At 43.3% G+C, this 18,159-nt stretch overlaps 1 protein-coding gene across 4 annotated transcripts; it reads right to left on the reverse strand.

The window, feature by feature from the left end:
* Positions 1-1,137: 1,137 nt before the first annotated feature.
* On the reverse strand, positions 1,138-17,957 carry LOC6734701 (dystroglycan). 4 transcript variants are annotated; one of them, XM_039291906.2, is made up of 15 exons: positions 17,497-17,957; positions 9,094-9,444; positions 8,562-8,756; positions 8,376-8,507; positions 8,158-8,300; positions 7,919-8,002; positions 7,775-7,835; positions 6,405-7,193; positions 5,525-5,761; positions 5,032-5,085; positions 4,632-4,957; positions 3,414-4,564; positions 3,155-3,355; positions 2,922-3,083; positions 1,138-2,865 (listed from the first exon to the last, which is right to left on the reverse strand). In XM_039291906.2, exons 2-15 carry the CDS (start codon positions 9,202-9,204, stop codon positions 2,744-2,746), a joined length of 3,768 nt encoding a protein of 1,255 aa, XP_039147840.1. In that variant the 5' UTR covers positions 9,205-9,444; positions 17,497-17,957; the 3' UTR covers positions 1,138-2,743. The 4 variants fall into 4 exon arrangements, with proteins under 4 accessions (XP_039147840.1, XP_039147842.1, XP_039147841.1 ...); XM_039291908.2 differs by lacking the exon at positions 6,405-7,193; XM_039291907.2 differs by lacking the exon at positions 5,525-5,761.
* Positions 17,958-18,159: the final 202 nt, after the last annotated feature.

Here is an 18,159-nt window from a genome sequence, read left to right on the forward strand (position 1 = left end):
TTAGAAGCATTCATAAATTTTGTACTATTATTTTCCTGCAAACTTAAAAAGGGCAATGATTAATATATTTTTACTCTATTTTGAATAAAAACATTGCAAGTTCTTTCAGAATATATCTATCTACATATATAGGCTAATTTGTGAAATCACTTTCGTGTCGAATTTTCTCGCAGTGCAGCCACACACACACACACACGCGATAGACAATATTTCCCGCTGGCGTCAACGAAGCCAAGCAAATATGTGCGAGTTGGAGTAAGTGTGTGTGTTTGTGTGTGTGTGTGGCAGCATCCGGCGCGTATTGGTTGCCAAAGTAACGGGAATCAATAGCCTGCGAGGAGGAGTGGATGCTCGAAAAGTGGGCGGGGCCGGGGCCGGGGAAGGATGTCTTTATTAGGCGGCAAAAGCGACAAGAAAAACAAATTTGTATTACTTCATTATGTCAATGCTTTTGATTTGACTTTTTTGCCCATACAAAAACCCATACATACCACCCACCACCACCCACTCCCGATTTCCTGCTCACTTTGATTCCATAATTCGTTATGGAATTTCCATAAATTGAATTTTTCATAAATTATATTACTAATGGAACGTGGAAGTTGAGACGCAGCAATTAGGAAATAAAACACTGGCTCCTTTTGTATCAAAATATATAAATGTTTATTAGAATCCATGTATATATGCATACGTATATCCTATACGGACATATGTATGTACATACGTACGTACGCACGTATGTATGTATGTAACTCTATATTCACGCAGTTAGTTATTTCTCAATAATTATTATAATTATTGCATGTGTTTATTGGTTTGCCTGTGTATTTGTGGAGGGTACAGCTCGCTCAATTGAAGCCAATCAAATGGCAAACAGATTGCATTAAATATACAGTAGTTTCTCTGATTTTTACTGAATATATATATACTATATATATATATGTTAATTAAACGTGCAACTCGACCATGGCCACTCGGTCGATTTTTCACAAATATGCACAATTATTTATTTGATTTGGAGAAAAATTACAATTTTCCAGCTCTTTACTTACTTGTCTGTGTGTGTTTGTGTTTTTGTTTTTGTTTGTCTAAAAAAATATTCGCAAATAATGGCAAATAATAATGCAACTAAAATCGTATCTTTGGCATTTTTTTATTCAAAATAAATTGATACCGTTTGTTGTTATTGCTGTTGTTGTTGTTGTTGCTAATGCGGCCGCTGTTTGCTCGATTACAAATTACATAATGTAAATAATTCAGCGGTTGAGCTTATGCAAATACACAAATTAGTTAATCATACTTAGTTTAATAGGCAATTGCGTAGCACTTTCGCGCACGTTTTCACACGACAAAATCAGTGTCCTCTCGTAAAGTAATTCAATTTCAATTTCAAGTTCAATTTGCATTTCAGTTTCATTTCCCTTCATGCAACTATTGCTCTAACTTAGGCTCTGGACTTCCTCTATAAGTTCATATAAAATCAATGCATTACTCACTACGTGTTAGTTCGATTCAGGGATAAGGGACGGGTGGGGTAGATAGTAGATAGTAGGTAGTAGTGTAGTAAGTACTGCCCAACTAGCAGCTATAAACTAATCTAACCATTTCACATAGAATTATCCAAAGGGGAGCGTGTGAAAATCATTTAAAACTAGATTCTACTTTAAGTAATCCATTTTCGTATAAATATTTGTGTGTGTGTGTGAGTGTTGTATGTTGTGTGTGTGTCTGGTGGATATGGTCTGTTGGTTTGTCTGTCTGTGGGAAGCACTTGTGGGCAATTAGGAATCGATTGGTATTCAAACGGCTAGTTCGATCCGAGTACCTGGATTATTGGCAGCACTATTGTGGGTTCGATTGCTTCTTAGAATGTAAAATAATCGAGCTCCTTGCGGACATGTCCTTCGCCGGACGTCCCAGTAAGTTAAGCCAATGGTAAAACAACTAAAATACTAAACTCAATTGGGCACCAACCAGCGGCAAGTGCACAGCCTGCCTCGGCGGTTCCCCTGATCCTTTCATGGAAATATGCAGCAAAGTGGTCCAATGATTCAAAAAAAAAAAAAACATGCAAACAATTCAGCTTGAGCAAATCAAGCTGAAAGTCTAATAGCTGCCCAGGGACGTGGAACGAAGGACATGTGTGCCTACTTTCTCGCGTTTAACTTAATTTTAGTACAAAGAGTTTTAAATGCTATGCTTAAAATGGGCTCGTGTGCATGTGTCTGTGTGTTTTTCAAGCTCCGATGCTTGTCTCGTACCAAACACCATTTGTGTCCTTGTGGATGTGCTCGTGTGTTCGCGTGGTATACATATAAATTAGAGTACATACTAAATAAATAATATGCAGCATAGTTTATCGATTTGTGTTTTGTGTTAGTGATACTCGATAGTCCTACGGTGTAGGCTGTATGTTTGCCAGTAATTTAGCACATGATTGTTTCTCCATTCTCGGCTAATACAAAACGTTATCCAAAAAAACTCCATCGACTTGGCGAATACTTCTCGGCTGGGATCCAGTTTCCCTCAATTCGAATACAGTGTACAAAGAAACCAATTTGCACTTGGATATATACAAAAGAGTTTGCTTAGTTGCATATAACTTGTGCCAAATCGGTTAAATATATATATATATATATGTATATATCTATGTAGATTGTGTGGTTAATACGATGCGATTGTTATTATTGTTGCAGTTGCTTCCAATCTGGTTTGCTGCTTTCCTGCTGCTCTTGACACTGATTTATGGCGACACATATGGCGGTGGTTTGCGGTAGGAGGGCGTGGCTGGCGACTTGCCACGCACTTCCCGGCCGCCCACAACCACCGACGGTGGTGGCACATAATCGTCCACGTCGTTGTCACCTGCAAGGAGTACACGATTAGCATATTATAAATAAAACGGATCGATGTGGGCGCACCATTCATGTTTGAGGTATTGTAGGATGGTGGCAGCAGTGGCGGCTTCTCGTCCTTGAGTATGACAGGACTCTTGTTGCCGATCTCGGGCTTCTCCTCATACTCGTCCTGGAAGATGACGGGAATACCCTTGGCACGGAAGGACTTGCGCTCCTCTTCGTCGCCTAGAAAGCAAATCGATAGATCCATTTTGTAAAGCAGTGAAATATGAATTCAGTCAGTTTCGCCGGCCTACCTAGCTCCATTTTGCCGCTCCTTTGGCGACACCAGTGCAGGCAGCAGGCAATGATTGAGGCAGCCACAAGCATCGCCACAATGATCACGATGGGCCATACGAACGTGATCATGTAATCCTCGCCGAAAGAGGACTTATGAGTAGGCTCCTCGGGGCGACTAGGTATGTAATCAAGTTGGTTGGTGTCTATGTTCTCGGTATCTATAATGATATTGTAACTTAAAAAAATACTATGATAAAATAACTATGCAATCCTTACGATGACAAATACTGAAGGGCACCACCGAAAAGTTGGTCAGATTGAGCTCGGGTCCCAGAGCCCGTTTGGCTGCCTCCCTCAGGCTGAGGTCACTGTTTAGGTAAACGCTCCTGGTCATGGCCACTTCCTTCTCCCGACAGCTGTTGTGCTTCCTGTACAGCGTCGTATTGTAGAAGTTCACTATGGTGCCATCGGAGTCGTGGTGTGTGGTTATCGAACGGATCTGGATCTGGCCAGTAGTAGGATCTCCATTCAGCTTCGCCACACGCTCTACAAACTTGCGCTGCAGATCGGCGTTGAATCGCTCGTGCTTGATGGACAGATACGCTTTGAAGAAGAACCCAAAGTCACGCTTTGGCGCTGGGCTAACCACTACGACCAGGGCATCGTGGGCACTCAAGCCACCACTGTCCTCGGCGACCAACAGATATTCCTCGGAACCAATGTCGCCGCTCTTCGGAATGCCGTAGAACTCTTCGTTTTTGGAGTCGAACTGCAGCCAGTGGCGTGGGCTTAGCTCAAGGTGATCCCTGGTTTTCAAGGTAAGCGTCAACTGATTGTCGTTCGCATCATAGAAGGTATCCGCCGGCACTTTGTAGACCAGCAGCTGGCCCAAGCTGGCGTTAACGCGATCCACCTGGTTGCGTGGCATTGGCGGCACATTCTTGGTCATATGCTGTGTGGGCTTCACTTGAGTTAAATCCTTCTGGCAGGATCCGATTAACTGTCCGGTTATAGATTTGATTCCCAGCTGTGGCTGAACCAAATCACTCAGTCTATTGGCATCCAGTCGTGCAATAATATCCTTTAGTTCCTTTTCGGGACACTCGCTGGTGGGCAGGGTTTCGTTAAAATAAACGAAGGTGGCACTGTGTGGATCGTGCGGCGTCAGTCGGATCTCACGCACTACCACCGCTGAGTTGGTGGAGTCATCCAAGGTTCTGGCCACCGCATTAATGAGCTTCAACTGCCAATCAATGTTGTGGCCCGGCTTCTCGTTGATCCGTACGAAAACGCTGATCTCGTGGTTAATGGTCCTCACAGCACGATGCTGCTGCACACTTATCTCCACAGTTTCTGTGACACTGGCATTGCCCGAATCCGTGGCCGACAGGCGATATTGCCAGCGGGATACCGTGTCGTCCAGAGGCCTAGAAATTAAATGGGTTTTATAAATCGAAATCCTTATTAATACTTTTTGGTGAACCAACTACTTACAGGCCATAAAGCTCCCTCTTGTCGGCGTTGAACTGCAGCCAAGAGTTCGCCTTTAGCTCGTGGCCATCTTTGTCGGTGAGCGCCAGGCGGAGATTGCCCTGATCCTCGGCATCGTAAAACGTTTCCGGAAGCACATGGAAGGTGAAGGCCTTGCCCGATGTGACAGCCAGCTTCTGCAGGCGCGTCTTGATGATGGGCGGGCTATTCTCCTCCGGCTGCGGATCCATGTAGTCGGTGGAGACGAAGGTGCTGCTGCTGCTGCTCGACTCCGGAGTAGCTGCCGTGGTCGTGGCCACCGAAGATGTGGGCGTGGCGGGCGTCGACAGCTGTTGGCAAAAATGCGAGTTTAATGTTATTAGTGGAAATTCCAGCGTTGCCAGGGGAATATGGCTGATGTTACCTCATTATTGGCCAGGCTGTTGTTGCCGCTGCTGATGGCATCGGGTTCTCCTTCCTGGGAATTACAGGGAAATTATTAACAGTGAGATGGCTAATTGGCGACAGATGGCTGGCTAAGTGTCATGCTGCAAAGTCATCGGCTAAGGAGGCAGGCAGAGTGAGTGTGTTAGCGAGTGTTAGTGTTAGTACAACCAATACGGATACGGTACGGATACAAGTAAGTGCTCCATAGTGGACATGCAATTACCAAGGACCTCATGCAGGAGCTCTGGTTCGCTAATTGCCTGCCCTTACATGCTAAGTGCATTTGGCTGGAAGCAATTTCCCCTAATTGGATTCGGGATAAACGGTGAGACAATCGGGTGGAGATGGGTTTTGTTCAGACCCGGAATGGTGGTATTGTACTTTCAAGAGCGGGTGGAGGTGCAAATCTATGGCTTAACATCTAAATTGCGATTGCTATTGCAATTGCGATTGCGATTGCGAGATTTCACCTTAGAGCTAATCGTGCGGTGCGTTGTGGACTCTATATGAAATTCGCTTTCGCCTGCTGTTGTTGCAGATGCATTGGCAGTTGTGGCTGTTGCGGTTGCTGCTGCTGCTGCTGTTGCTGCTGCTGTGCTTGCAATGGCAGTTGCAGTTGCAGTTGGCTGTGTTGCAGTAGCAGTGCCCTCAAAATCGTCGATGGGCAGCTGGGTGCTCAGCTCGAGCTCATTAAGCACAGTATTTGGCTGCGTTTTATTTGGTGTTTAATTGGTAACAAATATGAGTAGGTTTTCTCCAAGGGGCGAAAGGTGGGCGGGTATCTACGCAGTCCCTGAGCAACTCAAACCCTGCATACCATCTTACTTTATGTACTACGTCGTACGTTTGTTAGGACTATCATACAAATACTCTTAATCTTTAGCTACACCATAAATAGTTATATACACATCCTGCTATCCTTCACTACAAAAAAAAAAAACGAACTGCAGCTACACAAAAAGTATGTACACTTATCTTTATAACTATTTGCTATCTAGTCAGTTTAACATTTATGCTCTCGCACTTGCCAACTCCACTAAAATCTTGTACGGCAGTTACGTAAATGTCCTGTCATTTTGTGGAGTTTGGCTTCTTTTTATGGGACGCTACGTTTACACAGCACAAAGGCAATAAAACACAATATCAATATATGTATGTAAAAAGAGAGTCGTGAGCTAAACTAACTCCTGACACAAAGCGCCGGTGGAGAGAGGTGGAAGAGAACGTTTTACATGTGAGACAACACAGGGGACAACAAGGACATACGGACATGAGGCACGCACACGTACAACGGCGAGGCAAAAGGACACTCGTTCGTATTATACACACACACAGAAGCGACATCATTACCTTTGGCGATTCAGACAGTGTTGTTGTTGTTGTTGTAGTTGTTGTTGCTGTTGATGATGCTGTTGTTGTTGTTGAGACTGTTGCTGTTGTGCTTGTTGTTATTGTTGATGATGAGAATGATGATGCAGATGTGGTTGGCTGAGTGGCTTGTGTCGGAACGGATGACGATGGAGGAGGTGAGGCAGATGGAGATGATGAGGATGTGGTGGCTAGGCCATTTCTGTCTAGCTCTGTGGGCATGACCGTGGGTGAGTTAGCTGGGGACAGGTGAGGGGTCGACACCGAAGTTGAATCTTCTCCAGCTTCGCTGCCAGATGCAATCGATGGGACGGGCGCGAACGAGGACGACACCGAAGAGGTGGCGTCATAGGGTGAAAAGGGCTTCTGTGTTTCGCGAGCGGACATCGAGGGCGTGGGCGTGGCCGAGGCCTCCACATCGATAGCCGGTACAACGCCGGAGTCCACCGAAATTTCTTGCTCCTCCAAATCAACGGGCTTTACCATTTCCGTGGCACGTGTGGCCGCCGCACTGGTGGTTTCGTCTGGCACAATCTCCGCGGCCAGTGGAACTCCCAATTGCTGTAGTTCCACTTCCTCCTCATCATCACCATCGTCGGCTTCGCCCAGAACGGGCAGCTCCTTGATATTCTTCGTATTCTCAATCGTCTTGCTGATGACGGACTCCAGCTTGGAGACGCTCTCTTCGATCTCCTCCTCCACGTCCGGAACCAGGGGAACAGCCGACGAAGAGACGGACTCGGGCGACACTATCTTCTCCGACACCTCCAACTTTTGGGTTAGTCACAGCGAATGAGTCGAGTTGGTTAGTTGTCGAGGCGATTTCGAAATGGTTTACATATTTTACAATATATTTGGTTGATTGGTTGATAACATTAACACACAATTAGATCGATATACACAGAGTGAGAGAACGAGAGGAAGATAGCAAAAAGAGAAGAAAAAACATAAACACCGTATGATGAATTATAGTTATTTTCAGTGTACGCATGTGGGTGTTTTTTTGTTTGTGTATGTTCCATTTAGATGCATGTGTGGGTGTGTGTGCAGTGTGGTTTTCGGATATTATTCCAAATTGCGGTTATTAACAAAGTGCAGTGAAAACAAACAGAACCAAATATGTAGCTTCCGGAAATCAAAAACGTATCTAGACAGTAAGTCCAACGCGATCCATACAGATCCATACAGATGATACACGTAATACATACATATGTCAGCATGTGTGGTTAACCAACAAGTATGAACCGCGGGTATTCTCATTTAAACGTATGTATCAGATAAAGAAAACACCCAGAGAAACCGAAACAAATATGGCGAATTGGCTCCAAAACAATTGGCCTCAACACACTCACCGCTCCGTGATGATGTCGATGGGCATGTGTGGTCACTGGCGGCACTTCCGTACTGGGCTCACTGCACCAATCCATCGATGGCATACGAAAGAAATGCGAAATTATCAGTTATATGACACACTCAGGTGAACGGATGATACTCACGCAACTTCCTCATCGTCATCCCCATAGTCGTAGTCATCTTCATCGGCACCAGAGCCCTCGGATTGACGTCGCTTGCGGTTTGATCTGGAGTTGAAGGAACGATATTGGTGAGCCACATTAACAGGAAATCAGATATGCGGTTATCGACTTAGTTATCAGTAAATTCTATATTTAGAACTTTACGTTTCAAAACAACTTTCTCTTTAATAAGTCCGATGCATCATTGACTGCTTTCTCACCTTGATTTCAATTCCTTGCGCCAAATGAACCAAAGCCCGAAGTTCTCCTCCGTCAAAGCGCCAATGGTGCCATCCTTCATCTGGTGGGCAATCTGCTTGGCTATCGGTTCACCCATCACAAAGTAGCTTGGACCACAGCCGATCTGTAGAAAGGAATGAAATAAGATTAGATTATCATTAAAAGGAAATGTTTTTATTCATTTCAATATAATACAAACCATGAAACTGGCGCGTCCCAGGCGACGATTGAGGGTCTCGATGTTCTTGTTGCCCTTGCCTCCTTTCCTCATGGCCAACTTTTGCATGGATCTCAGTTCCCGTTTAGACACCGAATCCAGGGAAATGAATTCCTACAAGTAAAATACTTTAACTAATCCTTTTAAATCATTTTTGGCTGCACAAACCTTGGGTATGGCAAAGAACTTGGCCAACTTGTCCTGGACATGAGCTCGTTTCGTGGCCGTCAGCTCACTCCAGTCGTGTTTCTTTAGCAAAAGTGAAAGCACAATTTCACTGGGAGTATTTTGGCAACTCATCAATTCCGTAACATACGGATCCTGTTTGTAGGCGGGCACATCCTTTGGCTCAATTACGGGGACCTTGAATGGAAAATGAGAGCGTTGTGAAAAAGTATTTCAAACTATAATACATAGATGACTAATGTATAAAGCTATATATGATAAACAAAAATAAATTAAATTAAGGAATTTCAGTTGTGTTTATTAATGAATTTGTAGTTTCAATTGCAAGATAAGGTGAGATAGGGTGAAAGTTAGCATTATAGATTGCACCGAAAACCCGACAGCAATCTAATCTCTAGAATGGCTAGCTTATGTATAAGTAGTTTCCAAAAAAGAACCCATTCATCATTAATAAAAATTCTTGCAATTTCCAGGCCAATTTGATTACTTGTGACCCACATGGGAAATAACTCACCTGGGAGTCGTTGACATTGAAGTCCCGCTCGCCGTGAATCCATGCGACGAAGTCCAGGAGAAGGAACAGCGACAGGCTGGCACTGGCCGATAAGAACCACTGGAATCTCATGTTCGGTTCCGTCGGCGATATGTGTCGTTATGTGGTATAAATATGAGTCCAAAGAATGCAGTTTCGATTTCAGTCCAACGAAATCCAAGGCGGCAATCGTGAGTTTTGGTTGCTGGTTCGGTTTCAGCTGGAGCTACAGTTTCCCAGCTGGGATTTCGCTTTCGTTTGGAGAGAGAAGAGAAAGGGGATGCGTCGATGCGGCATTTACATCATCATCTTCGTTAGCAGCGCCTTCACCATCTGCAAGTGGAATTTATGGGGAATTATTAGACATATTTTATGGCGCAAGGTCTTCGAGGGAGAAGGAGGAGGAGGTGGGTGCCATCCAACATGGTCTATGCTAATTAATTGTCGACTGGGTTCGGTGACCCAAACCCAATTTGTGCTTCTCTATGTTGCTGCAACTTTTCCTCCGACAAGTAATTAACATAAACAACCGTCAAATGTTGTTGTTTTTCCGGTATTTGTGGGGAAAATTAACGCTTGATTAACGTGATGCACATGATCTTTTTCGATAATTGAAGAGACACCAGCCAAAGAAAATGGAAAGTTCGACTTGAAAGGGGCTTTTAATTAAGCCACCACTTATGACAACTATGGGTGAAAGGGCGAAGACTATTGCTCTTTGATTATGAATTATTATTATGAATTATTTACGTAATACTAATAGAAGCTACCCATTCAATTGCCCCCCAAGTGGAACAATGGCACTCTGCTCCAAAGTGAGCATCCTATACTCATCAGTACAACCCTTTCATGTCGCTCCAGTCCACTTCATGGAGTACTCGCCATAAATTTGTTAATCCCCTCATTGAACACGCATCCCCATCTACGCTTTTCATTTGGCTGAAGCTTGTCGGCTTATCATCGACTTCTATTTATAAACCCATTCGACCAACCACCACTCCCCAAATAACTCTTCGATAATCATTCAACGCAGGCATTATCGCCGTACAAAACCCCATACCAATTTCGCTCCGGGTTCAAATGAGGCGACCATGTGTTGCACTTGCGGGTAGACGACAGAAATTGGGGCAACATTGCACAATTTGCAGCATTCCGGCCGAATGGGGTTAACGTTTGTGACTTGCCATTAAAAAACGCATCGGGAAGTGGAGTAAAGTGCATGGGAATGCCTTAATTGAGGCATTAAATGTGCGATGCTACAAAGCACTAAGCAATATATTGCATATACTGCATAGGGTTCGTCACTTGCAATCGATATCAAAGGAATGCCTTCTTCAAGCATCGACTACTACTACTATTGAGTTATTGAATGCCATAAATAATGGAAATTATAATTGCTTATGCATGCGCAACTAAAATATCATTTGTTTTTCCATCGATTCGTATTTGTGTGTTGTGTGTTGCCTGCTGTCTAGTTAAATTTAATTGAAGACCTCCGTCCGTGGAGACCCAGCTGGAATAGAAAATGAGAAATGGGAAAAGGAGGAGCTGGCCCAAGTGTCAAGCGGCGGCAATGTGCCACCGATACAGACCTCTTGTCCTCTCCCTGCCAAACACCATATATATGCCACCATATATGAACTTAAAATGCAGCCAAGCATGCCGGGGCCATCAGTCGTTCGTTATACCCCATGAACACTCCACTCCGCTCCTCTCCAGCTCCAGCTACAGCTCCATGCCCCGGATCACCCCTTCCATGCTCCCCGCTCTTTGGCATGAATGAGAATGAGGCTTCGAGCCGAGTGTGTAGTGTATTTGCTGGGTATGCAAATGAATTAGCATTGCGCCAAATGCAAAAACCAAAGAATCACCGGAGGAGCTGGGGGGCAGAGCAACGTACATACATACATATATACGTAGTGGGTGCCGGAGCAATGAGAGAACATAACTTAACCAGGCGGTATTACAAAACAAGTTTTTCCGTTGTTTCAGCCGCCTGAATGCAACGCTTCAGATGGGAGCTGCATCATGTGGCGTCTGCATGTCCAGTGGACGGATGATGGCCACATCCATGCTGGTTCACTGGTTCACTGGTGCCGCCAGCCAGTGGGGTTCGAGGGTCAGCACATAAATTGAGCCGACACAAAGGCAAACTAATAAAGGTACAAGAACAATATAGAAAAGAGCCATAATGATGGCGAGGATGAAGATGTGCTTGATGCTGCTGCACTGGGAGAAATCCAACAGATAGATCGATTTATTCATAAGATACACATAAATTATAGCTTTAGTTTCAAGAAAATAAATCCACTCCAAGGCACGTTACTATATTTCATGATATAGATAACATGCGTTATTAATGCGCATCGAGTGGATTTTTGGGTTCGTTAACACACGTTTTAGAGGAGCAATCAATCTTAAAGCGATACCTTTAAAATATCTAATTTCCGAAACCAGTTCTTTGAACATAGAACCCTTTTTTCCAGTGTGTAGCCACCGCCCACGCATCGCGAGCCTTTCAAGTGGGCCGACTTTTATGCATCGCCATCATTGTTGTGGCATTAATGTGATTAGAGAACAGGGCCTACATTTAGAGCCGGCACTTTGCGATAGATGCCCCTTCCACTCTGGGTTATCGTTTCAGCTCTTCCCGCGGGCAATTAATCGTCTCCAGCGGTTGCGCCCAGTGCAGTTCAGTTCAATTAGCCTTGGTTAACACACACACACACACACACAGAAGGTGGCTTCCACTGCATCATCATCATCTTGCAACTACGTGACACAAAAGATGTTGATTCTGCAGCGGCAGTGGCAGTGCAACAAAGAAATTCTTTCATCACAAAATGCAGCGACCGCATAAACAAATTTATTTTCATTCTCCCTGCACCCAGACGCATTACTCATCCGAGCCCATGGTTTTGGGTCGCATTCACTTGGTGGCCCAAAGTTTTTTATGACATTTTTTTGGCAGTGAATAATTGTAAAAGTGTATTCCCTAACTTTAACTTCCTATTAGGTTTATGCAAGGGTTTCATTGTGAAATCTTTTTCTAATATAAAAAACTATTATTCACTTGAATACAAATTTAGAAATTTGTTACATTGAACAACTGACTGATAAGATTTGATACCACTTAGAACTGACCTTTGCTGACTCATGAAAGAAACTAGCCCCTTTCAACCAATCTATACCCTTTTCGAACAATAAGAGTGTTTCATCTTCAATTAGCTTTCAATGTTGTCTTCTGTGTGGTTTCATCTTTCCCGTATTAATTCGGTTGGATTTCTTGTGAAATAATAAACCACAATTGTTCCAGCTTTCCTCCATGCTTTCTTTTCTTCACCAGCAGTTAAGTTACCCCTTCGATGTGGACAACGGGTGGAGCAGCCTTAATTAATTTGATTCGCCGCACTGGGCGCACAATTCCGACGATGAGCACGATGAATTCTTTGGGGGATGGGCTGTGGTGTGGGTTGGAGATGGCCAGGCATTGGACTAATGGATTGTTTGCCGCTTGTATTTTGTTTACGATGCTGGCCGATTGAAAAATTGTTATACACAGGAAAACGCACACGAGTACGAATTTTGTGTACACATATGCTCGTTTGCCCGGCGTTTGACCCACAATCTTGTCGTTGGAAATAGTCTTATTGAAAATATGCTTTGTTGCACGCATCGCCAGTGAACTGGAAACTCAAAAAATTTGGCTGGGGAGCGTTGGAAATACCCAGCTCTATACAGTGGAAAGCAGGCCATGCAATTACCAAAAATAGCCCAAAGTCTCTTGACTCCACTCAATCATCGCCACGCATTGGCTATGAGTTTTTTTTTTTTTCGGTTCCCGCCCATTTGGAAACCAATGCAATGGGATATCTGGGCTGGTCACGAAAGGCGTGTCGCATTCTGGTTTTTTATAAAAAAACCAAAAAAAATTAAAAGCCTAGTACACCAAACGAAAGGCAGGAAAAAAATACTTTATAATGACTTCAGCAAAAAAAAATTGTAACCCAAACGAGGGAAACTCAAAATGAAAAACAAAGCGATACGTCAGAAAAAACTTTTCCATGCCTCGTTTGTTGTTTCCTTCATTTTAATGATAAACAAAAATATTCATAAAATGTTCATTTATTTACCAATTTTATGTATGGGTTTATTTTTTAAAAATTCGTAAGTCCTTGCATTTCGGAAAACAAATTTCGTTAGTGGAAAGAGCGATTTTGAAAACACTCTCCAAAGATATGTTTGTTGTTTTATTCTATTTAACGATACACAAAACCAGCTGGAACTCAGCAACATATTCGGTTTTTCAGTACTTAAAGAGCATTTCATAGTACATGATCTTTTAGTATCCGATATTTCCAGCTGCTAAAGAGTATCTAAAGCAGTTTCTATTTATTTCGAAAACGCTTTCGCTGATCTTTTATCACATGTGAATATATCTGATGACAGCAGAGTACGCAGAGTCTCCCGAATTCCGAAAACCCATCCATCCGATTTCCCAACTGAGAATACCCTATGATGTCATGCGTGGATCTTATGACTTTATTCTCCAGTCCGCTTCACGCGTTTCTTCTGCGTAAATAAAAACAATCCGAAGAATCAACTGGAAGCGCGACACATGGTGAGCATTAGCATGGCTTTCACAGATAGCGCTCCGCTGGCCCGAAAACCCAAAGATATGATAAGAGTGGTTAGTAAGTAGGCTGATATGCATATCCGATAAGGGGGGCTAACGAATAAAAAATTGAGAAAACCATCAAGGTGTAACCCAATTTCCGGCACATTGCCCAAGAGCCCAATGATCCGTGGAAAGCGGGCCCAAAAAGGTGTTAAGCCGATTCGAAATCCCCGCCACATACATACATACGTGATGCACTGGGGGGCAGTAAAATGGAGGCGTTGCCGTGGTTGCAGTTGCAGTTGTCGCTGACACAGATGCGCCCATATAAACATATGTACGTGTACATATATCGGTAATTCATAGAGTTTAATTGAGTGTAATTAGGGTATGACGATGATGAAGACCAATTTGGTGATATGCATAATTGAAGTGGGTTACGGCGACAGGGAGAAGGGGCAATTGCAATCCGATTTCCAATTAAGACAAACAAACCATGACAAAACGATGGCTAAATTGGATAACATCTAAATGCGCACAAAGTCGAAGTAATTGTAGTCTAAATGTAATTTGATTAGAAATCACGCGGCAATTATCGCTTCAGCGAAACTGGAGAAGTTCCCAGAAGTCCGTGGCCCAAGGAATGGCGGTGGTGGAGTGGTGCCAGGGGAGCACCTACAGGTTGGGGGCATTGCTCCACTCCCCAGTACTTTGCACCACACTGGCCAAAAAGTTGAAGTCGAACTTCTTTTATGGCCAATATGAACTAGCTTATATGAACTGCATAATTTAGACTTTTTTGAGTTATACAACTTCAAGTGTGCACATTTTTCTCGCAGTGCACTGAGTTGCGGATATTTTTGCGTGGGGCCGATGTCTGCTGCTAATACTTGATGCTTGGGGACTTGAGGTCTTGGGCAGGGCATCCGCCAAAAAGGGGAAAGGGAGCGGGACGCACAGGCAGGGCATCCGCCATTTTGGCCAAATGGTGGCGGCGTTGGAGTTGCAACAGTTGTTGTTGTTGCTGCTGCTGCTGCGTTGGGAGCCATGCGCGCAGTTGGCGATCAAATGCGCTCCAAGATCTGTTGCATGCATAATGATGCCGTCTGTTGTATATCTGCTCGCTGTCGCCGATGTTTCGTTAAATTGTCTATGTGTGTGCTTGCAGTAACAGAAAACAACGGCCAATGCTAAAAACAAACATAAAACAACGCAATGCCATAAAGTTCAAGCCAACACACACACGCACACACAGAGCGCCACTTACTCACTCTCGCACACAAACAAACAAGCAAGCGAACACAGATACTAAGGCGTTGATGAAGACGACAGACAGCAGATACAAGAGCAACAACAAACAGCGATCCAGTGCCGGCTGGTTGGAGAATTGGACAGCTGCCGCCATGATAGCTACGATACTCGTACTCCGGCCGGCCTGGCCAAGTATTTCTGTACTTTAACGGGCCACAGAGAAGCGAAAAGCAAAAAGATTTGGTACTAAACAAAACAAGAGGGGGGAGCGAACAACGAAGTGTTTATACCCTTACTAACAGAATATAAAACTTGAAATTTAACTGATATTACAATTTAGAGAAAAGGCGAAACTTTACATAAGAATGTATAAGAATACTATTCAATATTTGTAACCTAAGTTGTTAAAAAAAATATAGTTCAATGAATGACTTAAATACGACTATTTTTTTCTCTCTTTCCTTCAGCCCAAGTTCTTTTAATATTATCATATTATTATTATCAAATTTCAAAGGTTATCTCTATAAAATCATTCGAGTATTACTCTTGCATTTAATTTGCTAAATTTCTAAAAAAAAAAAATTTCAATTTTTCAATCCAATTAATTGCGTGGGTGCCACAAAGAGAATTGCAAAAGTGAAAAGTTCACTTTTGAGTCATCAAAAGCGAGAATGTAAGCCCAATGACGAGCCATCATCATCCAGATGCGAGGCCAAAACAGACATTCTTATAATTAGTGAAAAAAGCGGGCGAAAAAGGGTCTGCACTTGACACGCAACCCGGGAAATGGCCGCTCACTCCCTAATAGGACAAACACCAACCACCCACACCCACCCACGGGAAACCGGGACCGCCCTCATCGTTGGGCCAGCAACAAATTGACGCAATCTGATTAAAAACGCATCAAAATAAAACCAACTGGTGGCGAAGGGAAACCGGGAAATGGGCGAAGGGACAACAACCTATGCTAAACGCTCGTAAAAGTAATTTTGTTGGCCCAAACAGACACACACTTGCACACACGTGCAGAGACACTAACACAGAGATACGTAATTTAGGGGTGCTGGCGGAAGTGAAACGGAAACATCTAGTCCTCTTAGAACAGCCGTCGTCCCCTTTTTGCGTACGCAGCATCCGCAAAAGAGTGCCGAAAACTGAGTGGTAATGCCGGGATTTTCTACAGTATGCACTCGCAAAATGGGAAAAACGTATAATAAACCAAACCAGGTAAGCATAAATTTTGTGGATTGCAATTATATGTAATTTATATATAATATAATATAGAATGAAATATCACATTCAATCAAAAACCAACGTTGATGACTTAATCCACTAAATGCTAAATATTGTGCAAATAAGCTATTGTACGTATTGTTCACACATTCTATGCGTTCTTACGTCTGAAAATGTCGACCTATTTATTTTTATGGTAGTAATAAGTTTTTATTGCTTTGCCAAGCAAAAATTGTATATACATGTGACTTTTACATATAGAACTAAGTCATTTAAGTTCTTAAGCAGAAATTGTTTACTCACATTGCAAGAAATTGAAAAGAACCTAAAATGTAACTCATATAAATAACTTCTAAAATGGTCTCGGTAAATGCATTTTTAAGCCTAACTTCATTTGGTTCCTGCGCACCAGGTTCCACTGTACTGAAACATTGGTGCCGTGTATGGCCAAAAATCACAGTGCGGGCGGAAACTGAGTGCCGTCATCAAAATACGCACACACACACACACACACGCACACATTGGAGAACACGGGGAGAGAGAAAGATAGAAAGGGGCAGACAGATGAAATCAGAAAAAGGAGAAAAGGAGGAGGAGGCAACGGAGTGACAGCTGCCCCATTCGCATCCGGGAAAAAGTGGCCGCTAAAATCATTTGTTAAGTGCGGTGGCCATGACAACTGGCCCAAAAGTCGGAGGGTCCTGTTTTTGGTCAGATTTTTCAATTTTTAAATCTCCCTCTGTGCAGAACGCACACACATATGCAAGTATTTCCACCATCATACACACCAGCAAACAAAACAAGAACAACAGCCGTGTGCAGCCTCCTGCCCCCTTTTACACGCAGAGAAATAAAGTATTGCATTTCGAAATTTAATCGAAATACGTTTGAATGCATTTTTGTTCAACCTCTTGCTTTAAATGGCTACAAAATATGGTTTTCGTTCGAGACTATCAGCAAAAATGGTTCTACCTATAATATCTTTTGGAATATCAAAATAATCTATTCATTATTTCGTTCAGTGCATACATTTCGCTTCCGTGTTTCGAAATTCAATTTATGTATACTTTATGGAGTCGCAGCCGGCTCCCCAAGCTCCATTTCGCCCCCCTTTTTGCCCAGTGAGGCGGAGAAAATTGTAAGTTCAGGAAAATCGATTTTCTTGTTGTATTTTTTGTGCCGTTTTTCATTATTTTTTTGGCTCGCTGCAGACATGGCTAATTGGAGTTCTTTTTGTTGCATCAGCTCGTGAACTGAATGCTGCAGTTTGCATCTTCACTCACCTCGTTGCGCTATTTTTAATGCACCGGATTTGGGGATTCGGATTCGGATTCCCTGTTTCGGGGGATTCGATTCGGGACTCTCCTGCCCCACTTCCCCTCTCTTTTGGCGGAGGAAATTGCGTCCAGAGAGCGACACTACACTCGCACGCACAAACACACGCACGCACACACGACTGCAGCAATGTTTCTCTTCAATTGCAGAGCGCTTTTTTATTCTATTTTCACGAACTCACTCGCGATTTTCACGCACTTCCTTACGGCGAGAGCTTTATCGTTTGAGATAGTAATTGCGTGGAGTAATTGTGCTTCACATGCTGCCTGTTTTCCGAACGCTTTTCACTTTTCTTTCTTTTCTTTGCAGCTGAATGGGAGCAGAAAACAAACGCAGCCCTAACGGCACCGAGTTGTGGTTGTTGTTGGCTGGGCAGTGTGACCGCAACTGAGGGTGGAAAAGAATCCGTGGCGGAAAATATACCGAAATGTATCTTGCGGATTCACTTGCAACAGCTGCGCTGCCACAACCATCGTGGGTAGCTAGAGATGGCACAATACCAATTCGATATATGTACAACCATACATATTAATTCCATATTTAAATAGTTATTAGTTACTTTCAAATCCATTCAATTAAAAGCAGTTAATTTAATTTGTCCCCTTATGCTG

The sequence above is a fragment of the Drosophila simulans genome, chromosome 2R (assembly GCF_016746395.2).
Source record: "Drosophila simulans strain w501 chromosome 2R, Prin_Dsim_3.1, whole genome shotgun sequence".
Classification (NCBI taxonomy): Eukaryota; Metazoa; Arthropoda; class Insecta; order Diptera; family Drosophilidae; genus Drosophila; species Drosophila simulans.